Source organism: Mustela erminea, chromosome 11, assembly GCF_009829155.1.
Source record: "Mustela erminea isolate mMusErm1 chromosome 11, mMusErm1.Pri, whole genome shotgun sequence".
Lineage (NCBI taxonomy): Eukaryota > Metazoa > Chordata > Mammalia > Carnivora > Mustelidae > Mustela > Mustela erminea.
The window spans coordinates 6,842,187-6,868,957 of NC_045624.1; the positions used below are offsets into that span (position 1 = coordinate 6,842,187).

At 43.1% G+C, this 26,771-nt stretch overlaps 1 protein-coding gene across 6 annotated transcripts in view; it reads right to left on the reverse strand.

Moving 5' to 3' along the window:
• Positions 1–26,771, reverse strand: part of CUL1 (cullin 1) — a 105,813-nt gene that overhangs the window by 20,374 nt on the left and 58,668 nt on the right. For 5 of the 6 annotated variants that reach the window (XM_032305713.1, XM_032305710.1, XM_032305709.1 and 2 more), the window contains exons 3-9: positions 20,121–20,295; positions 17,819–17,986; positions 14,328–14,378; positions 13,838–13,928; positions 12,727–12,890; positions 7,178–7,340; positions 6,158–6,288 (exon numbers count right to left, since the gene is read on the reverse strand). In XM_032305713.1, coding sequence (XP_032161604.1) covers positions 6,158–6,288; positions 7,178–7,340; positions 12,727–12,890; positions 13,838–13,928; positions 14,328–14,378; positions 17,819–17,986; positions 20,121–20,295 — 943 coding nt within the window. Of the gene's footprint in view, positions 1–6,157; positions 6,289–7,177; positions 7,341–12,670; positions 12,891–13,837; positions 13,929–14,327; positions 14,379–17,818; positions 17,987–20,120; positions 20,296–26,771 lie in introns of those variants that run through there. The other variant, XM_032305714.1, reaches the window with a different exon arrangement.

Sequence of the window (26,771 nt, forward strand, 5' to 3'; positions counted from 1 at the left end):
TCACCTTGCCCTCCTCCTGCCTTAGGGGGGATGTGTATTCCCTCCCTTCTGACCACACAAAGCAGGCTGGATGCCTGATGTAAGGTTCCTTGTCCAGTTTTATCACTGTATCATTTTCTTCTATTACTAGCACCCACCGAATGGTCGAGTCGGGACCACGTGACCAGAACATTTTACTCCAGAAGAGAAGGGGAATCCAGGCTGACTGAAGGAAACCCAAACCTTGCACCGTGTTCCTCTGTTCACTCTGGTGCAAGTTCATCCAAACAACTGGGTTCCTATAACTATTTCTAACTCAACTTCTCAATCCCAAAACATGGCTTTTTCCTAATTCTGATAAGGTCCTAGATTCATCACCTCTTAGTCTTACACTGAAAAACATGCTGCCAGAGCTTCCTGATTTCATCTCTGCCTAGATCATTCTTCATTTCAAGCGCTCCCTTTTATAGGCACCATCATTCCCGGAGCCAGAGCCCTGGGCTGTTCCTGAAAATGCCTCCTTCCGTTTCAAGTAGAAGACGTCTCTCTAAGCTGCAAATAAACCTTCACAACTTTGCTCCCCAGTCCATCTCTGCAGCCCTACGCCCCCACTGTTAGACCAATGGCCCCGCTGGACATCCAAGAACCTACAAGGCCACTCTTGCTGGGTGACACTTCAGCCCTAATCAGACTGACATTACTCAATCAAGCTACGGTTTCAAAGAGGACCCTGCGCTTATCTGTCGCCATTTCTGCCCTAAAGACAGACAGTAATGAAATATTCTCTTCTAATCTGATTTATGTGAAGCCCTCTTTGTAAGGAAGTACTACAGCACACCCGTGCTGTAAAATCATGTGCTAAGGAAAAATTCAACATGTCACCCACCGTATCCTCAAACACTCGTCAGTTAAGTACGCACACGTCTGTATTGACTCTCTTCCTGAGCTTTATTTTGGTATTCTGCTAGAAGCTACCATCAAGGGAAATTATAAAGCCATCCAAGGACTTGGTATCACGTTTACTTGTAAGTGTAAGGTTGACGACTGTCCACGTTACTGGTGTTTTCTCTGGGATGGGCTGCTGCGGACAGCATTCTCAGCTCTGCATGCTAATAAAGTAATTCTCCTGAGTTAGAGCTTATCCTTTATGGTCACGGGGGGTCCAGGAGCGGACTGTACTTCACAGTCCCGACTGCCTTTACCGGGAAGCTCCCCGCACTGACAGCAAAGAACTGGAGGCCCGGCTCTAACCAGGCTAGCAGACTCCACGGCATGGAACGTGAGCACGGTCTATCTCAGCTCGGAGCTCGGTTTCCTATCCCGATTCTGCTTCTCTCTCTCTCATATCCCGTTGTCTTTTATGCATTGTGTTAGCAGCCTTGATCCTGCTGGCAACAATGAGGACTACAATTAAAACGTAAGTGGGGTGACTCTCTATTCTGCACAAAGGACTGTGCTAAATTCTGAAGATATGAAGACGGATAAAGCCATTCCTGTAAAAGACATTTTCACAGATATCTAAAATATAAAGTAGTGTGAATGTCACACAGTCCAACATGCTACTATTTCAAAGGGGTGACAAGGAAAGGCTCGTGGAAGAAATGGCATTTGAGCTGGGTTTTTGAAAGATAAATTGGTGTTTTACACACAGGAACAAAAAAGGGACGCAGCAGAGACAAGTAGGAAGGTACAACAAGGCAGAGTCACGGAAAGGTGAGCAGGTGATGGATACGATGCAGAGACAGAGAAATGGGATGAAACCATAAAGGGGAGACTGGCCACGCGGCCGAGGACTACTCCTCTCCACGGTCATTATGATGGCATCATTATCCAGGGACACTCGGAGCACAAGACACCAGCACTAAAACCATGAGGAGCACGGACTACAGCGAGCTCAGCCGTACTCCCCAGGGATTACAGTCGACGGCAGTGACGGGGACACAGAGGTGACCCTCGAATACAGAAGGGCCCAGGAGAGACTTTTATAAATGCCACAGAGGTACAGGACGGGGGGTGGGGGACGCGGCAGTCACTCAGGGCTCGAAGAGAGAGCGGAGAGTTCTTTTTAGAAGGGAGGATCCGAGCTGGCCTTCAAAGCAGGGCAGAGCGAGCAGAAAGCAGGCAGGCCCGTGCTGTAGGCCGAGAGAAGAGCCTGAGCGCGAGAAGGGAAGTGATCCGGGGGGAGACGAAGCTGCCGAGAGCGGGGGTACATCAGGAGAGGATTCTGATTTAACAGAATGTTGCAGGTCTGACATACTATCACAGAGAAGCAGCCGTGTTTCGCGTTGCTTAAAACACGGAAGAAGAAGGTGGAGGCGGGCGGTCAGCGCGTCCGGTGCTATTTCTGAGAGACGGCAGGGCCGGGCCCGTGCGGGACGAACGGGAAGGGAAAGGACAGCGGGAAGAGCCTCTGGAGAGCGAAGTCACGGGGCCTGGACGAACTCGGCGGGGCAGGGAAGGGGGCTCGCCCCCCTCACCCTCCCTCGACTCGCTCGGGCCACGTCCGTGTGCCCTACCCCTCCCAGGCCAGAAGCCGTGCCTCGGAAGCTTCCTATACAACAAACTGGCCTATTTAAAATGATTTATCTGGTTCTTTGTTCGGCTCTAAACCAGTTACGAATCCCATTCTTGAGTATCTTCGGTGCACAAGGTCCCAAAGTCCTACTGGTACCCAGGGCCACGGCAGCTGCTCCCGCTCCGTTACCCAGGACTCGGCACATCAGTGGAGCACGCGTGTCCTCAGTCGCGAGGACCTATAAAGGCTGGAGAGAATCTTCCAGATGCCCCGGGACCCTGCCCGGTGCGGGGGTAAGATGGCCCCACCCGGGTCTGCTTGGCTCTGCAGCCTGCCGGTCTCTGTCCTCCAAGGAGCCCCAGGCGCTCCCGGGCCGGCTGTCCAGGCAGGTCCGAGCGCCGGCGCGTCTGGGAACAGCCTGAGTGCTAAGGGCTCCCTTCCAGCACCGCTGCACGAGGACTGCGGTTCTCGCTTAGGTCAGGGGACATCCGCCTCGGGCCGGTTATTCAGGAACAGCCTTTCATTTTAAAAGTTTATTTTTAACTATGAAAAAAAAAGCCTTAGGAAAATGCTCAGGTAGGTTTTAAGGGTACCAACACATAAAATATTATTTTGAATCACATTATAAGTTTGAAACCTGTAATAATTTCAGTCTAGGCCAAACCAATCGGTAGCAGATCTAGCTTTCTAAACAATACCTTTTCAAGGACAGTTAAAGAGAAGTCCAGCTTCTAAGTAAAATCATTTCTCTATCTTTGGACACTTCACCTGTTTTGCTTGATATAAAAAGGATCATAGGACTAGATGAGAAAACTTTTTGGTCCTTAAAGAATCACTTGAACAGTGCTTTCTATGACATTTAATACGCTCACCGCAAATAATTTTCATATACTATGATCCAACTCAACTGGGCAAAAATGTTCAAACTTTAAAAAAATTGTTTTCTCAGAGTAATTAAGCCCCACTTAAAATTATATGTAATAATTTTTTTCTTTTAATTATTAAGGAAAACAGTCTCTTTCCTCTGCTGCTTTTCCTCCAGCATGAGTGAGCTTTGGAAAACCATCATGGCTTGGTTTACAATATATCTTTTCCATTTGCCATGTTTGTGATAAAAATACCTACTAAAATAAGCATATTTTAAGCAGCTGTATTTATTCTTTCGGACAGTAAGGATTTAAGCACCTACCGTGCTTTGGGCTAACACGCACTGGGTGCGCATGCTCTTCCCGAGCTCCTTCAAGTTTCACAGGCTCCTGTCCCTGGTGAGTAAAGGCCGCGGGTATAACCCAGGCCAGGACAGTGGTTTAAGAACTCACGCATCACTTGGAACACTGCAAATTAGGAGTCAATGAGACTTTAAGTAAGATGGAAATTCAGGAAAAACTCTTGCAGAAAATAGAAATAAGTATCTACTTCCCCCTAAAAACATTTTTCTTCACAACAACTTGGCTAATCAGTTTCATGAGTTCAATATAAAAATGGGTTTTATAGAAGGAATAATTATAATTAATTATATTATTTATGATCAATAATGTATTAAAAAAGAAATGTCTAACTTTTGAAAGTCAAGGCAGATGCCATATAAGTTTATTAAGCTATACAGATTACTCTTCCTGGGGGAAAATCCTGTTTCAGTGTTTAAACCCATGGGAATCACTGGCTTACATTTAAGTAACAAAAGGATTACTGAAAAGTTCAATTTTCAGTAAAATATAATGGCTGATGGTCTATTTGTGCTGCATACTGCTGACAGATGAAGGTTCCACCTATAATTTTACTTAGAAATAATTTTACTTAGAAACTAAACTTGTGCTTTAACTGGCCATGAAAAAGTAAAGGTCAGATTTGAGATTCACCAAGTCAGGTGACTGCACCCAAAAGAAAGAGAAAACAGTAGTACTTGAGAATTACAGTGTGATTTATTTCTCCATCTAGGACCTTACTTTGCTTTGGAAGAGATGGACATTAGAAGTTAACACCCCATCATTCCTATGAAAACAATCTACGTGCATTCGTCTAGACCATGGACCCCGAGGCCACCTCCTAGCACGGAGATCATACACAGCTGGCCACACAGAAAATCGAGCTCTGCTTCCTGCAGTTGCTACTCCAAGCCATGTCTGATGAAATAACGGACTCACCACTTAGATCATTTCAAGGAAAAGAGGTCATTTACTTGGCTCTGCTGCTCATGTGGCTAAGCTGAGTTTCGAATTAACTCCTGTGAAAACACCTCACATTACTGAAAAGTCGGCCCTCCCTGAATGATACGTGTGCACGCGCGTGTCAGGCTCCTCGAAAAGGAACAGTCAGTGTGGAAAGAAGAAAAGCCATCAAAATGTAAGGATAATTTTTAAATGGCTTTTTAAAAGGAAAACTGCCATCACGTACACACCAGAATTAATAAGCACGTTACATGTATCACTTGCTCACAAAAGTCCTATGAGGTGGTCACTGTCATTTTCTATTAAAAAAAAAAAAACAAAAAAAAACCCAACTGACAGAGCCAGAAAAGCAAGTTAGCGGCAAGGTCACACAGCAGGAGAGGTCACACAGCAGGAGCGGGGCTTTGAACCCAGACAGACTGTCAGGGGCCACACTCAACCCGGTCAAGGTCACCACAGTGCCATGGTCCCAACCCAGCGAGTCCCGGCGCCGGGACTTCACACTCCAGCTTCACACTTCAGCTCACACTGAAACCTGGAATCTCCCTCTCAATGCCCAAAAAGCCAGGTCCCTTCCATCTTGGAAGTGCAAAATTAATTATTTTATTGACCTGAAGGAAGCAGTTTACATTCACACCATTAGTAATTCATAGCTGTGTCAAAAGGGAAGCAGCAAACCACAGAAAAAAATCTTCCCAAGTTTTAACAAGGAAATGAAGATTTTACAAGATGTATTAAAAAGACAGTGTTGTCAAAAAAAAGAAAAAGAAAAAGAAAGAAAGAAAGAGATGGTATGGAAAAAAAAATTCAGTACTGTCAAAAATACATTAACATTAAACACAATAAAAATCAGAGCTACAAAGTTTCTGACTCAGACATAAGAGCCAACCATCTTCTAGAAGCCTTTTTAGTTCTCCCCAATACTATCAAAATTAAAGTGTGCAACAGGGACAGAACTGAAGATAACTGACCCATCTTTTAGGAACATGAGGTACTCCTTAGGTTTTCCTACACTAGCAGGAATACTCCCTGTATGTGGGGATGTGGGGGTCAGGAGGAGCACTACACACTTCAGCGCCTTCCCAGAGGCGCTGTTCCCAGGAACAGCCCAGTGACCTTCAACAGAAGGGCAGTCCTCGGATCAGAGTCCCCAACAGGTGCAGCCTGCGGCCTGTGGGTGCCAGAGCCCTACGTCTGGGAGGCCGCAGCCTGTTCGTTCTCTCTCCTGGTGTACGACACGTAATGGTGAGAAGAAATGAAGGGGAAAAAGTATCAAGAAATGACATCCTTAAAGCCTAAAAGGTGCCAGAGAAAAGTTTATGGAGGAATTTGCTAAAATGGTCTCTGAACCTTCTACTTTAAAAAGCCAAGACAAGGTTCCCTACTAGAGTTCTAGTGAATTCTTACCACTTGGATTCGTAAATGGACACATGACATTGGCAGTTCCTGTGTGGAAACGTTAGGCCGGACTGATTTCCAATTAAATAGTACTTACATTTAAAGCAGCTTCTCCACATTTTTCAATTGCTGCAAGACCCTGATTATGAATGTGTGTCTCTAGAAGTTTTTTCAATTCTCCTAGGCCATCCTGGATTCTAGATACAAGATTATACATGCGACCCAAATCTGAAAGAAGAAGACGCCACCTTTATGCACGGAAACGAACTTCGCACAGCCCTCCCCTACGTATGTATTTATACTGTGATGACAGATACCTCGAAATAAAACAACGGTGCTTTTAGATCAAATAAAAAAATGTCTGAATTATAACCAAGTATTTTATATTTAGTGTATATATATTATGCTGAAAGTAACAACGAAGTTTGTTATTGTAGAAGTCTACTTTTCCCTTTACTATGAGAAACCAGCAAAAAAACAGAGAAAAAAATGTATCAGGAAGTCTGTCTGATGTTTCCTAAAATTCTCAAGGTTGAGATACTATTTATGCTTGATATATAATAGGCACTCAAATACTTATTTTAAAAAATTTAAGGAGTATTTATGAATATCCACCTCAACTCTACAAACAAATGAGTCACAAAAGGGACCCCAAATTCTTCATTTAATATATGTATGGCATATGGTTAATTTATGAAGGCCAAAGAGAAAACTTTTGAATTCCAACATCAATCTTTTGTTGAGCTCCTAACGTAACCCAGTAAAACCTAGAGGGAAAAAGACAGACTTCTACAAAAATCCTTTACAAGACTTCACATCTTGAAGGATTTTCCAAATAAAAATCTGCAAGAACAAAATTAGAGGCAGTATCATTTAACACTAAAGTGTATGGAACAGTTATATTCCAAATTGAACTGAAAAGATGTTCTTCCCTCAAAGTTATATCCAAAACCCTCCACAGAGGTCTGAAACCCATAGGCGACAAAGCACACACACATTCATCTTTTAAGAAATGATGCTGGTCATGTTGTGAGCTCTGAGTCTAGAATTTCAAACAGCTTCAACACTGCAGATCACAAGAGACATGCATATACGTCTTTGAGTTTGAGAGGCTCACCTTCATTTTTGTCAGCATCCAGTAAATTCTGGAATTCTGTGTGGAAAATTTCCAAGTGTTTTTCGATGAGCACCTGCTCACACTTCCTCGCGAGTTCGTCCTGCGTGCTCTCGTGCAGGTAGACCTGCACTCTCCGCTGTTCCTCGAGCAGACGGGCCTCTGCCTGCGGGGAGTCATTCACGTGAATGGTCTGGATTCCTTTTTAAAGAACTGTTACATGAGGCAAGTTCGACTCACAACCCTGCTCTAATAAATGAAGAGAAAAGGGGAGGGGTCCTTTGATTCTGGGTGAATGCCAGCCATATTTAAGCCATCACAATTTTCTCTGCAATCTATTTCTACTTCCAGTTTCTTTGCTGTTGTTGTTTTTTTAAGATTTTATTTATTCGACACAGAGAGACAAGGAACACAGGCAGGGGGAGTGGGAGAGGGAGAAGCAGGCTTCCCACAGAGCAGGGAGCCTGATGTGGGACTCGATACAAGGACCCTGGGATCATAACCTGAGTCGAAAACAGACACTTAAAGACTGAGCCGCGCAGGCGCCCTCCTCCAGCAACTTTTAAATGACTTGTCAAGTCTATCATCGTTAGCAGTTCAAATGTGTTTATGTCAGCTTTATGTGGTGTTTCACCTTTTGGGGGTGCTATTCCCATTCGACTCTCTGAGAAACATATGGATCCTCCCTTATGCAAAGATACCGTGTTCAGGGGCACCTGGGTGGCTCAGTGGGTTAAGCCTCTGCCTTCGGCTCAGGTCATGATCCCAGGGTCAGGGATCGAGCCCCAGAGGTCAAGGGGAAATCTCTGCTCAGCGGGAAGCCTGCTTGCACCCCGCCCCACCTCTGCCTACTTGTGATCTGTCAAATAAATAAATAAAATCCTAAAAAAAAAAAAGACACCATGTTCAGAACCCCTGCTTCTGACCGAAAGCTACTTGAAGAGTCACATGAATATATTCCCTGAAATGACCACATGGAAATCATTATTAGTAACCAGACTTTTAAAAATTTTTGAAAAATATTATGGCTTTCTCTTGCCAATCGCTGAGAACATGCCTCTATAACTTTTGGATTATTCATGCATCTCGAGTTCTTATAACTCCCTTCAAGGAAGAGAGGAAAACAAAGATATCATTTAACAGAGCAACAAAATAAGAAGTCTGTATATTTTACAAAGTAGCACAAGATACATGTGTTTCGTAAAGTGTCACTAAGGCACCACTAAATTATCGAAGCAACGATAATATTTCAATGATAATCTCAAATTATTCAGGGGATCTGAATAAAAGAGGAAAACTATTTGGTATTATAAAACTGCTGTGCTTTCTAAAATGATTTTCAATTTGGTATAGTTTTGGAGAAACCTAGAAAAATTCGACTAGAAGAATAAACACTTAGGAGCCAAGAAAACAAGAAAAATGCAGGCAGGCTTTATGCTATCAAGAATTACAAACGATGGGACAATTACTTAAACAACAGAAGTTAGAACCTTATTGTGCATTCCAAATAGTGAAATGTGAACAACAAAATAAACTTGGGAATTGTCTCTAGTATACATCAAAATGCCGACGTCCTTACTATAGAATGATCTCTGAAAAATCAGTAAGTGCTGCCCAATAAAAAATGTGAAAGGAATTTATAAAAGAAGAAATATAAAAACAACCTCAAGTTTCTCGTAGGAATTAACAGAAGCACAGCATATTTGGCTAATGGAATACTATTAACCAGTAAAATAAGTAAATATAAAATGTGTTAATGTAATAAATAAGTGTGTGTGTGGGGGGAACAGGTTGTTTAAAAAAACCTACAGATTTATTCCGATTTGGTTTTATTTATTTTTAAAAAATTTATTTGAGAGAAGGGGAGAGAGACAGAGAACATGAGAGGGGAGAGCGTCAAAGGAGAAGCAGGCTCCCCGCCGAAAAGGGAGCCCCGTGCGGGACTCGATCCCAGGACTCCAGGATCATGACCTGAGTGGAAGGCAGTTGCTTAACCAACTGAGCCACCCAAGTGCCCCACCAATTAGGTTTTACATACATACTTATTTACACTGTCCTAAGCTTGAAGGTTTATGTTACGTTTGCATATTTTCTGAAAAGTCTACAACTAATGTATATTTTTTTTCTGATGAAGTTATTGTAAACAGATTTTTTAAAAAAGATTATTTGTTGGGAGAAGAGAGACAGAGAGAAAGAACACAAACGGGACCAGCAGGCAGAGGGAGAAGCAGACCCCCCGCTGAGCAAGGAGTCCAATGTAGGGCCCAATCCGAAGACCCTGAGAGTCCAATGTAGGGCCCAATCCCAAGACCCTGAGATCACGACCTGAGCTGAAGGCAGATGCTTAACCCACTGAGCCACCCAGGTGTCCCAACAGTAGAGGAGATCTTTATGTGCTTTAAGTCAGAAGTTCTAAGTTAATCATGTACTGCTTCAGATCTAAAACGTCCATAAGCCTGTTATCTCACGAATTCGAGCTGATGCAGCACAGGACTGCAGACCCAAAAGCACCACTTTTCCTGTTTGAAGTTATACATGATCCCCGTGGACAGCAAAAACATACTGTCATAAACTTTGCTTTCTCCTAAAACAGACTCTCATCCTTTCCCAGATGAAAGATAAGGCTCTAGTGTCACTGCGGACTCCTTCTCTGGGGGGCACAGTGGCTTTCCAGCCCCTGGAGGACCCAGGGTCGCAGCATTCTACCGCGGGACCATTCCTGTGGGGCCGGGAGGGGAGTACGCCGGTACCTCGGCGATCACACAAACCCTGAAGAACGGCGGGGCCTCAGTAACAGCTTCTTTTATATACAATGAAGCCAGGGCATGAGGGGCTGCAGCAGGAGGTTTTAGGAAGGACAGCCATTCGGAATCTTTGTGGATTCTCAGTCAAGCAGGCTCTTGACCATTATTGTCAGATAATGATCTGAGAACACCAGGATCGGGTCAAATCAAATCCAAAATGACTCAAGAAAATCAAGCAATTAAGAACTGCCCCTATTGGGCGCCTGGGTGGCTCGGTGGGTTAAGCCGCTGCCTTCGGCTCAGGTCATGATCTCAGGGTCCTGGGATCAAGTCCCGAATCAGGCTCTCTGCTCAGCAGGGAGCCTGCTTCCTCCTCTCTCTGTCTCTCTCTGCCTACTTGTGATCTCTCTCTGTCAAATAAATAAATAAAATCTTTAAAAAAAAAAAAAGAAGTGCCCCTATTAATTCTATTAGGATCAGTTCACAGTGAAAACAAAATGAAAAACAGATAAAAAAAAAAGTGAGCAAATTAGTGAAGTATTGTAGTTTTTATCTTTTAAAGTTTGTGTGTGTGAGAGACACTAGTAACCTAGAAGAGTTAACTAACCTTTTGTAGCTCACGTTAGCCTCGATCACAGGAGACAGCAGGAGCGGCAAAGCCATCCCTACTGCAGGGAAGCCAAAGATCCCCAAATGTTTCTATTAAAATACCCCTGGACGTCCCAGAAAAGGGACACAGACCCCCAGGGAATTTGCACATCAAGCCCAAAGTGGCAGCTAAAGGCTACTTCTCAAAGTCTCATGCTTTAGCTCCATTCTGTTCATAAGTTTTGTATTTTACTTCCTGACAATGTTTTAATATAAATACAATTCCTCTTCAAGTCTTTAAATCAAATGTGTCCCCTTCTAACCTGTGGTTTGTACTTTCTCAGCCTTCTGCTGGAGGCTGTGAGTCACGTGTACCAGTATCAAACACAACACGCTTGCTCTTTTCCCAGCACCAAATGTACACAATTACACAATTATCATTCCCATTTTACAGACGAGGAAATGGAGGACCAAAGGGTTAGGACTTCCAGAAGGTGACATGAGTCATGTTGGGTAAGATCCGACTGGGTTTGGGCCAAACCGTTAACCTGGCAGCAAAGGAGCCCCCTGTGACATAGGAAGGCCGGGTCGCACCCAGCTGGAAACATCCAGACCACCGGAGGTCCTTGCTCCTCAAGCTGCCTTTGGTTCTGGGCCTGACTGAAAACCCGATTTGCCTGCTTTGGGAGGGCTCACGTAGATGCTGGGAACTGAGGACCCACAGACACGGGCTCGTGTGCTCACGCGGATGCGGCCCCGACAAAAGCCCCCCACATGCAGCAGAGCTCAAGCGGAGACGGGGTCTCGAAAACCATGCGGCTGAGCTAAGCCAGGAAGTAACAGGCACTTACGTTCCCAAAAAGTTCAGGCATTTAACCCACAGACATTACACAAAGGATCACTCCTATTTGCAAGTGTGACTTCTGAGGACTTGCATTTTTGTTCCGCTCTGAGAGCGAAGAAATTTGTCAAGGACTTCCAACTTCTAACTCCTTCTAAGGCCCACTTACAAGCACCTCCCCAAAGGGAAAATGCAGCCAGAACACCACACACAACCGGGGTGGGACTCCCGCGCTCAGGGCGGCTGGCTGGTGCTCCCACTGAGCCACCCGAGAACTTTCCATCTCAGCATGCAGACCACGTGGCTGTGCACGCCCGCCCTTCGCTCCCCGTGTGGAGAGAATCAAGGGCAGAGCAGAGATGAGGCACCATGAGCTCGGCCTCCTGGAGATCCCGCACATCTCAGGGGTCAGAAAACAAGAGCCTACGGGCCAAACCCTGCCTGGCGGTAAAATTTCACCAGGCTACGGCGACACTCGCCTGTGCAGAAGCTGTCACGGCTGCTCTTTTCACGGCAGAGCCCAACGGCTGCAGCGGAGACCAGGGAGCGAGCACGAAGGCCAAGCTATTTGCCACCTGACCCTTGACGGAATGGGTTTGCTGGTTCCTCACCTAGGTCCCTCCTCACGGTTAGAAGTGCAGGGGACCTGTCCTCCCAAGAAAGAGAACCCAAAAACCACTTACACTAGAACTTCACTGCAATCACTGAGCACAGAAATTCTGATCCGTCTCAGATTCTGTTGTCTCAGAAGGACCTCCTCCGCTAGGAACTTGAAAGCTGTACTGGAGATCGTTAGAGAGTATTCCAGACGTGAAAAAGCAAACATCTAAAATCTGGAAATCTTGGGGCGCCTGGGTGGCTCAGTCGGTTAAGCTGCTGCTTTTGGCTCAGGTCATGATCTCAGGGTCCTGGGATCGAGTCCCACTTCAGGCTCTCTGCTCAGCGGGGAGCCTGCTTCTCTCTCTGCCCCTGCCTGCCTCTCTGCCTACTTGTGATGTGTCTCTGACAAATTAATAAATAAATAAAATCTTTTTAAAAATTGGCAAATCTAGTAACAGTTGTTTCTTGAACCCGTCTTTTCTCACTGAGTGGCTCTCACTAGACACACGCAGATGTGCTGGGGACCGCTCAGGGCCCAGAAGTCGCGCGGCTCTTTCCATCCTCAGAGCAGCAGAGAGAACACGAAGTCGTGATGCTCAAATGAATTTATAAAAGCTGCTCGGGGCCCCGGGAGACACACCGGCACCTGCCCGGACGCTACAGGACAACAGGCCCGAGAGGTGACCTGTGCAGAAGCTGCCTGCGTGAGAAAGGAGAGCTCACCGGAGCGGCGGGGACTGTTCTCACTTCGGTCACCGCACGCGCCACCGTTAACTTACCTTCTTCATATACTCAGTAACCGGGTTCTGCTGCAAGAATTCAGTGCTCTCCCTGGTATAGAATCTCTCCGTGTCAGCCAAAAACTGAGATTCAAAGGACTCTTTATACACGGTCAGCGTAGGACCCTTGGCAAACGCATCGTCTTCATTCAGTCCCAATTCCACTAGAAACAAAGAGGAACTATATTTCAGTTACCCCAGTTTTTATTATATTTTACCCAGTATACCCACGTGTGTCGCATTCAGTTTAAGTTTATAAGGTGAACGGACAATGACAAGGCTGAAGGTCAATGTCTTGCTCACTGGTACTCAAGTACACTGTTCCCGTGGTAGAGAAAAAGACAAAATCCAAGACATGAAAGCAGGTAATTCTGACCCAAGGCCAAGTGTGCTTCAGTTATCATGCAGTGCATTAAAAAAAAAAAAAAAAAACAACTCTTGTATTTCTAAAAGCTTAAAAATAATAAACATGACATTTATTTTTAACTGAAGCATGACTGCCAAACAGCCTCCTGGTTTCTGGGCTCCGTCACAGCAAGCTGGTATTTGGGTACAAGACGGTCCCCACAGTTAAGTCTAGTCCCCATCTGTCCCTTGAAGAGTCATTATAATATTACTGCTTCTCCCCACGCTGCACCTTATCCCCCGCCGTGACTTAGTTGATAACGAGACATTTATAGCTCCTAATCCCCTTCACCAATTTCACCTGCTCCCTAAACTTCCAAAGAAATACGATGCCACCTAAGTTTCTAAAACACTGCCTTAGCTTATTGGTTTCTCAATCTCAATTTTTCAACCTGATAGAGACTCTGGTTATCATCTGTTAATGACACTCAACTATATCAAATATACAGTAGCTCAATGCGAGCCCCGAAAATAACTCAAATGTCTAATTCCTCAAAATTTTCTTAAGGTACAAAGATCAAACAATTCTTATGATGGGTAAAATTGAACAGAGTCACACTAACTTAAAGAGAATCCCGACGGCCTTGTAAATGAAAACAATAATCTTAAATCTACTATAAAGTATCTGCAAATTAATCTGGCAGGACACCGTTACGGCTGTCATTCGGTACAAAAACTCTGGCCATACTGAAGAGAGACTGTTTACCGTAAGACTGCACAACTCCACTTATCAGTCTTGTATTGATGGTTTCACCGTTTCTCTCCTTTTCGATCAGTTTTAAAACAGCATTCGTTACCTTCGGGAAGAAAAGAAAAAAGAGACATGTAGGTCCTAGACTACAGGATGCGGATTCCTACACATCTCTCAGCCTGAGCTCACGAGACAGTGCAAGATGCAAGATACTCGCAGGACGCGCTAAAGGAAGGGGAGATGATGGCCAAGGAGCAAATCTGCGAGGGATTTTTTTTTTTTTTTTAAGATGTTATTTATTTATGACAGACAGAGATCACAAGTAGGCAGAGAGGCAGGCAGAGAGAGGGGTGGAAGCAGGCTCCCCGCTAAGCAGAGAGCCCGATGCGGGGCTGGATTCCAGGACCCCGAGACCATGACCTGAGCCGAAGGCAGAGGCTTTAACCCACCGAGCCACCCAGGCGCCCCCTGGGAGGGATTCTGAAAGAGAACAGCACACGCTCACCTGCTTGTTCAGCGGCCTGAACAGACAGTCTCTCCAAGTCACCAATGCAAGCTGCGTGACAAGAAAACAGAGAAGCGTAAAATGTCCATACTTTCACCACTTTTCTAGGACAGAAGACACAAGAATCCGCCCAAATCTCACTGATCCATATTTCTCGATTACAACTGGGCACAAATCGATCATCATGATGCAACAAGAGCCACTCTCTCGAGTTCACAACTTCAGGAAGTATAGGAGTACGATGTTTTTTAGCTCACATTTTAATAATTAAGATAAAAAGAAAATCTGGATTTTAGGAGAAGATACATATCAGCTTACAGGACAACAGTGGAGTCAACCTCTAACACTGTTCCCTGGCCCAAATTTAACTTCTGATCTAACACACTGAATGAAGATAATCCCTTTTATCATAGTCTCCTAATAGAAAAATAAGTAACAGACCAAGTTTTGTATCTTAATTGTGGTGATTTATGTTGCCTGGATGCATACAACCAAAAATGCACCAAAATTACATAGAGGCAATTCATTATACACAAATTACTCAGATTTCCCATTTTACTTGTATTTGTGTGTGTGGGGGGGGTTTCTCTGATGGAAGTTTTTAAACTTTCCACAGAGGTAATACCAGAAAAATCACTGGTAAAAGTCACTATAAAATGTCCCCCCAAGAGAGAAATGTTGTAATTCGTTCCTGATTTTTAAGCTGTTTGTTAAGAGGGGTACTTCTCAGAGTAAAATTCAAATTTACAAGGTTCAGGACTCAAAACAAACTGCTGAGGAACTCACACATAAATGCTTTCAGTCTCGTTCTTCCCAAATTTAACCACAGATAAAGCTGGGTTTACAGAAGATCTGTATTTCAGAAACGATTATATGTAATTTAATCAATATAGCAAACTGAGTGGTATTTCTACCACACGAGAAAAGACAGTATGAAAGCCGTATTTAAGAGAAAGCTGTTTTTTAATTTATTATTTTACAAAATTTTAATTCCAGGACAGTTAACCGAGCTACACTGGTTTCCGGGGTCCAGCAATCCTACACATCATCCCCGGCCCGTCGCGGTGAGCGCGCGGTGAGCGCGCGGTGAGCGCACGGTGAGCGCGCGGAGTGCGTGTCTTCATCCCCATCCCGTGGTCCCCCTGCTTCCACCCACCCTCCCCCGGTAACCATCAGCTTGTCCTCTATAGGGAAAAGTCTGGTTTTTGGTTTGTCTCTTTTTCTTGGTCTGTTTCTTAAGTTCCACATATGAGTGAGATCATATGGTGTTCGTCTTTCTCTGACTGACTTTGTTTAGCGCAATCCTCTTCAGAGCCATCCATGTTGCTGCCAATGGCGAGACTTCATTCTAACAGAAAACTATTTTTAATCAAGTATGAATACATACTTGTGTAATACTAGCATAAAAATAAGACTTCAGAATTATTTGAAACTATGATATCCAAAAAGATGCTGGAAAGGAAGAGGCTCGTCTTTCAGGAGAAATGCAAGCCGGGGCAATTATCCGGAAAGTACATGTGTCCCCGTTCAAGTTCTCTGTCGCTCTCCTTTCTCGACTCTTCGGACTTGCTCGAGGCAGGAGTGTGGCAGGAGGGAAAAGGCGATGCCATGGCTGTGAACTCCTAGTGAAGGGATTCTACACCTTCAAGAATAACTTTTTTCCAAACATTTTTCTAAATAAAGCCAGCCTTAGACAGCTCTAATTCGACTCTGGATGGTTTGTCATTTGGACGGAAGGAAGGAAGAAGAGCTGGCCAGGTAAGAAAGGAAGGCCAACGGGACCCCAGAGAGAGTTCAGAGGAAGAGTGTCAGGGAAAAAACCTTGCTCAATCACTCTAAGGTATCAATAATGAAATTAATTTATGTCTTCTGGTGGACATGAAAGGAAAACAACTTTCTAAATGAAAAAGGAAGAATTATGAGGAAAAGAGTAAAACTGTATTTTTTGACAAACATCCCCACCTTTTGGAACTTCTCGAAGATACAATGAGAGATCGCTGTGCCCCCCGGTTCCACGGCTGATGCTTAAACTTTAAATGAGTTCATCAGGTTCACTGGAAGAGCACACAGAGGAAATTCTGCTTCTAGACAGGTATTAACTGGCCTCTGCTACAATGTATGGCTGCCTATTATATTACCAAATGGTAACTACAGGATTTAAGGATATGAAAATACAAATTTTCAAAGTAAATTAAAAAAATAAAAGCAGGCCAATCTTGAGGTATACTTGTGCTTCCACTTTCTTTAATCGTTCTTGAATATAGTACACAAAAAACTAAGTTATAATGATTTTTAGGAGTCTGTGATGTTATTGCAGGGTACACGTGGTGTTTCGGGTCAAGGTGGGATCCAAGAGGAAATCAACCCAAATCATGCTGACTCCTACACTGACAACTTTTCGGTCTCAAGAAAGCATTTGCAAATGGTAAAGAAAAGGGCAAGGACAAACGGCTCAAATCAAAACACTGAATCTAGAAAGTTTTGTGCAAACTATACAACCAAGTACCTTTACGAAGAAACAGTTTGGCAGAGTTTGGTGGAGAATATGAACTCTATAAGTCTAAGAGTCTGTCACACATCTATGATACATCATGTTTTCTTCTTATTAAACTGTCGATAGTGAAGCAACAAGGTATGGAATTATACCAACATTCTCGGATACGGAGAGAACCTCATTATGCAGAACCTGACATCTTCACACCACTGGTCCCAGGAGAGTACAGCGGGTGCATCGGACAGCCCGTTCTGAACACTCCGCCCGGGATGCGGTCCAGTCCTCCCCTTCTCCGCGTTCCGACACTGGTGCTCCCCGCCGACTGCACGTCAGACGGAGTGCGAGGGCCTGCGACCACACACTGCTGGGCCCCAGCATCTGAGTTTCTACCAAGTTCTCAGGGGCCCGAGATGTGGCAGGTTCGGCGACCACATTTTGGAAACCTGTGCGCCTAGAACAAGCTTCCCTGACTGAAGAAACGGGATAACGAAGAGGATTTAATCGTGCGAACTCTGCCTTTTCAAAATCTGTTTTCATGGGGTCTAAAAGAAACCTTCAGTTTCTGGTCATATTGTTCCTATTATTTTGTAAAGTGAGAGTGTAGGAGGACCTCTCCCAGGACAGTCCTCTCCTTGAACAGTTTCTTAAACCCCAACACCCCAAGGGCCGATCTGTGAGGCCTGGGTTTCGGGCCGGGGCTGCGTTTGCCGGACATGGGCAGCGCGTGGGGGGCCAGTGCTAAACGGGGACAGTTCCAGGCTGCACCGGACGGCTGGTCAAACGACCACAGAAGAAACTTGTTACCAGCCTGTGCATCCTTTCCCTTTCCTGCCCCCAAGATATTAAAGGGTCATTTATTGATAAAGTAGAAGGAATTAGCCTACTATTCTGAAAAGGGCTTCCCATCCGCCTAGATTCCCCTACTGATAGGGTCTGGTATCACTATCACTAAGAAAATACACATGTGAAAAGTATTTAAAAAATACGTATTTCTTACAGAATAGATCTCATAGATTCCTTTTCGTCCCTCGTCACATTCACGGCGAACCCAGTGTCTGTTGAGGTAGGCACAAATTCCGTTCAGCACTTTGCTTGAAAATCGATAATCCTCCCACTGCTGCGTGTAGAACTTGAGGACACTCTCGTCCATCAAATCTTCTCCGTCCTAAAAACAAGTTCACTCAAGCTCTTCATTTGTCACACGATAAAGACAAAAATTAACTAAAACAAATCTACTGCAGTAAAATACATTGATGTGTTCGGTTTTAGATGAGCTTTTTTGTATTGTATACAAAAACATGCTCATTAATACCAATTCTCACCAGACCACAGCTTGTGAGAATCAGACAAGAGAATTTTTTTTTTCCTGATGAACCAATTTAAAGAGTGAATTTTAATAAAAATTTTTTTCAAAGTGCAACTTTTTCATTGTGGTATTATATATGCATATCGACTCGAAGAAGCTGGAATATGTATTTATTTAGAACCTTGAACTGTTAGAATGAGAGTAATTTGTTTTTATTAACAAGAAAGGAATTCACCTCAAAATCATCCCTATTTTTGATATTTTCTATTAAAAATTAAAATGTCCTCTGACCACAGGGCTAATACTCTTAGATTTTTTTTAATGCCTCTTTTTCCTTCATTAAATTTTATCTAAAAACGATACATGTATAGTTTTTATAGTAATCTGTCAAATTTCTGTAAAAATAAAGTAAGTATAATGGTACAATATTTCTTCCTCTTTAGCAAGACCTCAAGGGGAAAATGTGCATTTATCAAAATTATTTTTACCAAGATTTCCACAACGTAAACCACAAATTTTTATGTGAAGGGCCAACTTGACATTTTTTTCAGGTATTAATGACATCCACAAGGTAAAGCCTACCCTTGGAAAACTGCACGTTCCATGCAGTGGCCCCGACAGATCCTGCGGCAGAAATGCAGCAGCCGAGGAGGGAGGGAACCCCGCCGGGGACTAAGGCCCCGGGCGAGCCGCCCCCTTCACTCACCTCGTCTTCGACTGGACTGTAAGAAGCCCAAGTGCCACAAACATGTGGTACACACGTGATCCCACAAGCCGTGCGAAAACCTGACAGCATCTTGATACACCCACGGTTTTGTTCATTTATATTTAAAGAAAGGAACTATAAAATGTAAAGCTGAGCCCCTCTGGATTATGCAAAGATATCACTGATACGGCCCGGCCACCTATACTCTCATACAACACGCTGCACTACTACTCCTTGCTTCAATGCTGAAGAATAACTCATTCCAGCGTGCACTTCACCCAAGTGTTGTCAACAGAAATAAGGGCACAGTGGGTTTGGCAGGGCATCAGAAACACTGTTTCGGGAACATGAAAATTTTAGTCACAATTTGTGGTCAATCAACTATGGCCTGTTAGAATGATACTAAGTTTCTAATTACCTTGTAAAATGTATTAGGAAAACAATTTTGAAGCATGCTGAAATGTTTGCCTAACACCCGTGTAAATAAAAAAGTCTTTAAAGGATATACACGGAGCACAAAGTTCCCAGGGCAGAAGGTAGAGAGGTCCTCTCTCTCTCTACATGATACGGGCAGCACCAGCTGAAAGGGCCACTTGCCCATCCTGGGGCTGGCTGGAAGGCGCCACACTGCCTTTGTTAGAGAGGACAGAGAAGGCAGAAGATGAAGGGGAAAAAACTCCCACCACTGCCTGAGCAATGGCCTGGAGCGCGAGGAACCCATACTCACAAGGCCATGGATATTCGTAGAGAAACCCGTCCTAGCCAAGAGTACGATTGCACTGTGGTTCTGAAATATACTACATGACCTTGTGCAAAAGGCAAGGTCACACGGGAAAAATGTGATTTCCAAAGGTTGGATAATCTTATGATCATTTATATATTTGTATACAGAATTTATACATTTGTATACAAAACACACTGGGTTCAAAATACAACATTAGTCATCTGAATTCATAATTATATACTTGAAATTAGAAGATTCATCAATTTCCAACAACCAAATATAAAAGTCAGTAATTTAAGGAACGTACTACTATGGTATAGCTATCAAAAACTTCTCATTAACAAATTAAAAAAACAGAAAAGGGCTTATGAAAGTTTCACCTTCACAACAGGTAAAAGACTAAGCAACAGCGAAACACCTTCATGCACACATCAACGCCGGAAACGATGAACACGACGTTAACAGTGCGAGATTCAGCATTCACTCAAGTTAGAATCATCACTTCACTACTACTTTTTCATGTTCTATTATAAAGTGGTCAGCATATATGTTAAACATCTTACCTTAAGAAGATTTGTCAAGTAATTCTTCAAAAATTCCTTAAGACGTTTGTATAATTCCAAGCCAACAAACTGAGCTCCCCCAGGCGTCTGTCCCTTTTTCGATTTGGAAGGAGGGACGCCAGCCCCTCGGGCTTGGTTTGACTGGTGAACACTCGTGCAGTAGTTATAAACATGACTTGGAGAAGAGTTAAGGAAGTCAACACACATCATCAATGTCAACAATGATTTCTTGTAAAGAAAATATATTTATACCAATATTTCCTACCTATCAACACAAATCTGTTAAAACTAGAGTGGAAAAAAGATTCCATTCAACACCATAAAGCTGAAGTCAATTAGCATTTCTGCAGGCGCAGGGAGCAGCCTGCTGAGAACAATGGAACGTTCTGAGGAAGGCTGCCGAAGAAACACAGGACTTTCTCATCACGTAACATGATTAACCTTATGGGATATTGTCCTGAGAGTGTATCAGAAGGCATGAGAAGAACTGGCAATTGGTACAAAGCTTCCAAATGAGAGAAAAAAAGCAGTTATTACCTTCAAGAAAAACAAAAAGCTATAACCACAGTCTATTATGATGCTTAGCTGTATTTTTTAGAAGCATACATTATAATTATCAAAATAACTACAACTTTAAAATTCTTTATAAATGAATTTAAAGCTATACTTTGCAGAAGAAGGGCAAAACGCAGAAGAAATGGCAGCGCAAGAGACTACTTATTACCACCGAAAGTCGCGGGTATGTAGAACCGGCCAATCACAGAGAGTGGGGCTCCTGCGTGGCTTAGAGGGTTGGAGATGCGGGAATCAGAGAAGACATTGCTAGAGACAGCAAGCAGCTGTGGGGGGGCCGCTGAGCACGGGAGACAGGACGGCTAAGGCAGAGAACCACTCTCCTTGTTGTAACCTTTCATACTCTCTCAGTTTGTCTGCATGTAGTACTTCTGGGCTGAAGCTAACTGAGTGATTTAGGAAGGAAAACCCGTAAGGCAAAATATTCTGGCCCATTTGTTTCAAGTCCGTGGATAAAGATAGAAGAGATTTCAAAGAATATCCCACACTCCAAAATACATCACAAATAGATTAAGAATGAAAATATACAAACCAAAACCATAAAACAAAATATACACAGACATTTGATCTCAGATTGGGGAAGGCTTTTCTAAGCAAAGTCAAAGCTCTGAAATTCTGAAAATATTTCAGAAAAAGAGATCTTCAATGAGTGACTATCTTTAACCAATTAAAATAATTAAAAAATGTGAAAAAGTTAACCTCCATAGGAACACAGGCAGGGTAAACCAACAGAAAATCCCAAAGCTGAAAAAGAGATATTAATGGCCAAGGGTTTAAACAAAACAAAAAAACCTTCAACCTCAGCAGTAATCAAAGAAATATGCCTTAAAACAATGAATCACTTTATTAAATGTTTCAAATGTACAAAAATGGCAGATTTTAACACAGGGTGAACTCTCGTAGAACTCATGATCCAGTGTGGACAAATCTCATATTCCCACGCCTGTCTCATTCTACCTACATTCCACCTCGACTTTTTAGGAAATTAAATAGAGCAGATTGGCAGCAGACCTGCCTCACAGTCCTCCCGAATGCCATTTCTCCTCCTCTCCCTTGGGGCAAACAGCCCCATCATGCGGTGCCCGGCATTCCTGTGAAGGTCTTCAGAGCTTGCTGTGAAACAATGCAAGAAACCGCTTTTCCACCTGTCCTCAAACATCAGGTACAGTAAGAGCCACAAGAAATTAACCATCTTTCTGTCCATGGACCTACCGGTGATCACTTGGGTTCCAACTTGGGGTATTTACAAACAAAGCTGCAGAGAACAGTACTAGCAAGTTCCCTCACATACATGTTCGAGTTTCTCACAGTATACAGCATCGGCAGGTGACAAGAGGGGGCCACCACGCACTCGATGATACCTTGTCGGATGTGCTCTACAAGCCACCGGGCAGCCACCGGCAGTGCACGCATTTCATTGCCTACCTCCAAATCGTGGCCTGTCCTGGTTTTCATCAGCATTTGTCTGATTACAGGAGACTAAGCAGCTTAGGAATTTATCATTTTCATTTTCCCTCCTGTATATTCTCTGTCCTATCCTACATAATCTTTACAAAAACAGAGTCTGCTCAGACATTGATGATGGCTGTATAACACAATACAATCCCTTTGGAAAAAAGGGGCAGTTTCTTCTACAAATGGTGGTAGATGCTAGATGCGTAGAGCAGAATACCGCTCAGCGGTGTAAAAAAAATGCATCATGAATCAGTCTTAAAAACATGTCAAAGGGAAAAAGCCAGATATGCATGGCTCCATTGACAGGAGGTTCTCAAACAGGCAAAAGTCATCTATTGATAGAAATGAGGAGTGATTTCTTCTTCCCTGGAGGTCGAAGACTGACCACCTCTGTACCTTGAGTAGAATACCGTTTACCTGGGTGTATATATATGTCAAAAAAAATCTAAAAAAGAATTCAAACTATCCTCCCTTAAGATCGGCGCACTTCACAGTATGTGAATTTTGCCTGAAAAACTTTAAAACTGTAAGCACGTAATAAGTGTTACAAACTACTGTACACCAAAGTGTATAGTGAAAATCCTTGCTTTATCAATTACATAGTCGTCACTATCTTCTCGTAGTCTGTAGGCTTTTTTTTTAAAGGAAAGCACCATATAAAGAGAAATTCTTATTTGCCATCATCAAATTTTCACAAATTTTCTCTTATGGCTTACACTGTCTTAGGTAGGAAATCCTCCTCTCTGCTAAGGCGCTAGGACCAGTACATTTTCTTCTACAGCTGATTTGCACTGAGATTTGTAGTCTACCTAAGGTAAAACTGTGCATGAGGAAGAAATCTAATTGTATGTTTCTCTGCAGGGACACGCAACGGTTCACAAATTATGTATGATGTCATCTATCCCTTCCCCACTCTGGGTACTGCTGCTTCTAGAAAACTGTCCACTTCAGTGAAGTTTTCAACTATCCTGCCCACTTGTCCAGTCTCTTTTACAAAACCTGTTCTGCGATGTATTTATTTTAAAATGTTTTTATGATTAATCATGCAGAAAACCAGTTTGGAGGTTATTTTTATTACTCTATTTTATTTTATTCCTTTTTAATATACTTTTTTATATTATTCTCTAAAAATCCTTATTCTGGTCTGTTAGCTTTGTAGTCTTTGTTCTTTTTAATAGAAGCATTTAAAACTTCATTTTTTTTCTTCTTCACATCACCTGGTCTGATACGTATGGGTTTTCCTTACTGTTCAGTTGTATTTTGTCTCTTCCATTATTAGTTCTCTTAAGAGTTATTTAGGATTTTTTAGATTTCCAAAATGACCTTTTTTTTTTTTTAACTTCTAAACAAACCCCTTTATTTCATTTTAGAATTAATCAGATGTTATTTCTTTGATAATTTTTTAAAATGTGATAAGACCTATAGCGGACTGTGATTTTCTTTCCATGTGCTTGAAAGGAATTCCCATTCTCTGGCTGTTGGGTACAGGGAACCATTAGAACAAGTTGGTCAACTCTGTTTTTCAAATCTTAGTGATTTGTCTGTTTATTAATTACTGAGAACTTTTTTTTTTTTTTAAGATTTTATTTTTTATTTATTTGACAGAGAGAGATCACAAATAGGCAGAGAGGCAGGCAGAGAGAGAGGGGAAGAGAAGCAGGCTCCCCGCCAAGCAGAGAGCCCGATGCAGGGCTCGATCTCAGGACCCTGAGATCATGACCTGAGCCGAAGGCAGTGGCTTAACCCACTGAGCCACCCAGGCGCCCTACTGAGAACTTTTTAATGGAGATCTCCCTAATTACAGATTTGCTAGTTTCTCTTACTGTGTTTACTCTTCACAATAGTGCCTTAGAAAATCCACTGGACCAGATATTAGTACGCTTACTCCTATCTCTGGTTAGAATTTACCTCAAATATATTTGTTCCACTTCATTTACAACTTTTACATCTCTGTGCCTTGGCATGTCTATTGCAAACCACTGCAAAATGCAGTCTTGGAAAAAAAAAAATGGTGGAAGTCTAACAGTCTCTGATGGGTAAGTCTGGTTTTATCATAACACCAAAATATAAATATACTTTCACATACTGTTTTATGCATTGTTATCTAGATTAATTTTTACTGTCCTGTTTGTTTGTATTTTTTATTTTCTTTTCTTTCTGTTGGATTGATGGATCCCTTAATCTGCTCTAGTTTTTACATCACTCTGGAATTAATGCACTTTATTTGGTTATCTTGAAATCGGACATGCATTCTTTGCCTTTCACCAGTTCTGGAAAATTCTTGGGTTGCCATCTCTTGAAATACTTCTGTTCCCATATTTTCTAATATATGTATGTCAAACATTTTCATGTCAACTTCCATATCTCAATTCAGGTCTTCGGTTCTGTTCCATCATGTTATCTTTGCTCAAACTTTCTACTTTTTCTTGATTTTCCATCTAGTTAAGTGATTCTGAAGGAATCTGTGTCAAATTCGCTGTCTACTTTTAAACATCTTATTTTACAACTCTAGAAGTTTCTGGGTCCCATCCTCCTAACCCCTTGGTTTCTAGTTTCTTTTTTAAAGTCTGTTTTCTTTCTCCTGTTTTATTCCTTTGTATTTTTGATTCTTTTATGTAACCACTTTTCACGTTCTTAGGGGCACCCTCTGAAGATGCTTTTGTTTGATGTCCTTGGGGCTCTCACTCTGCTGTTCCTTCTGTGTGACTTGTTCTCATGGAACCTCTCCTCTGCTCTGTAACCTTCATTTCCGAGCCTGGGGAAGTCCCTCCAAAAGCTGGTAATACAAACTCAAACCCAAGGAAACAAATTCTCCAGACATTCCCCACTCCCCCCACACCCACAACTTGGCTGGAACTACTTTCTAGCTGCCTCCAGGGCAGAGTGTGTCCATTACTTTTCCAGTTCACCTTGTCACTGAAGATCTCCATGGAAACAGCAGCTTCACCCTTCCTTGCCCACATACAAGGCTTTGTCTCCTTTTCTGTGTGGCCTCTGTCTTCCGCCACCCCACCCCTGGCTGGGGCCCAAATCCTCATACAGGCACACAGATGCTCCTAATTTTGACCTAGCACCCATTTCTAGGTGTTTGGGTCCAAAAATTTTTCCTTTTTCTCTTCTTTCTTTTCTTTTTTTTTTAAGATTCTGTCCATTCACCTGCGAGAGAGACCGACAGTGAGAGCGCCGTGCAAGCAGGGGGAGGAGCCAGCAGGAGGAAGGGGAGAAGCAAACTCCCTGGTGAGCTGAGAGCCTGCCCTGCAGGGCTGGATCCCAACACCCTGGGATCATGACCCGAGCCAGAGGCAGATGTTTAACCGACTGAGCCAGGCACTCCTCCAAGAAATTTTTTTTCCCTCCTAAGAAATTCCTTAGGTTACCTTGTTCAGACTGACTTGTATTTCATGGCAATATATGCATCTCCAGCTATTAAATTAACAAAGGCCTTGGGACGCCTGGGTGGCTCAGTTGGTTGGACGACTGCCTTCGGCTCAGGTCATGATCCCGGAGTCCCGGGATCGAGTCCCGCATCGGGCTCCCAGCTCCACGGGGAGTCTGCTTCTCCCTCTGACCTTCTCCTCGCTCATGCTCTCTCTCACTGTCTCTCTCTCTCAAATAAATAAATAAAATCTTTAAAAAAAAAAAAATTAACGAAGGCCTTAAAAAAAAAACAAGCCCAATGACAGCTAAGTGCAGGAAAATGGGAGCTTCAGAACGTACACAATTATGATTTTTCTGGAATAAAATTTGGAAATATTCAAAAGCCTTAAAGTGCATTACTTTGATACAGCAATTATATTCATAAGCATTTATCATAAGGAAATTATCACAGAAGCATAAAAATACTTAGCTAGTGAACTACACAGCATTGTTCACAATGGCAAAAACCTTATGTATCATTATTTTAAGTACCACTAAAAAAATGCTGTCAATTAAAATGACAGTCTTAGATGGAATTTTTTTATTTAAAGATTAGCTGTTTAGACTTAAACAGATTTATCCTCACACTGTCTGTAAGTAAAGTTAAACGAATTGTTTGAGACATTCCCGAAAGCTTTCCCAGTCTCATTCTGCTGAGTCCCTCTTCAGCAGGCCTGTGTTTCCCACGGACCACCATCCTCCGGCTCACTGAGGATGTGCGCACGGCCTACGAGCTGTCCACCGAGGAACCAAGGACTTCCGCGCTTCCTTCTCACCTGCTCCCACCCACTTTGTAAGTTTTGGATTGAAAGTTTCATTCAGGGGCGCCTGGGTGGCTCAGTCGGTTGAGCATCTGTCTGCCTTTGGCTCAGGTCGCGATCCCAGGGTCCTGGAATCCAGCCCCATGCTGGGCTCCGTGCTCCGTGGGAAATCTGCTTTTCCCTTTCCCTGCTTGTGCGTTCTCCCCCTCCCTCAAATAAATATATAAAATTTTTAAAAATTCTTAAAAGGTTTTTTCAGGATTGATTCTTCACAAAGTCTGTAATGGTCTGCTGACAGAACGAGGTGCAGCTGAGCCCAAAGGTGCCCGTAATGACCCCTGCATCATGACGGCCACCCGACTAACTACGGCACCTGCCACCCACACGAGGAAGCACTTAAAAAAAATAAAAAATGAAAACCCAAATCTAGACTCCATGAACTGTG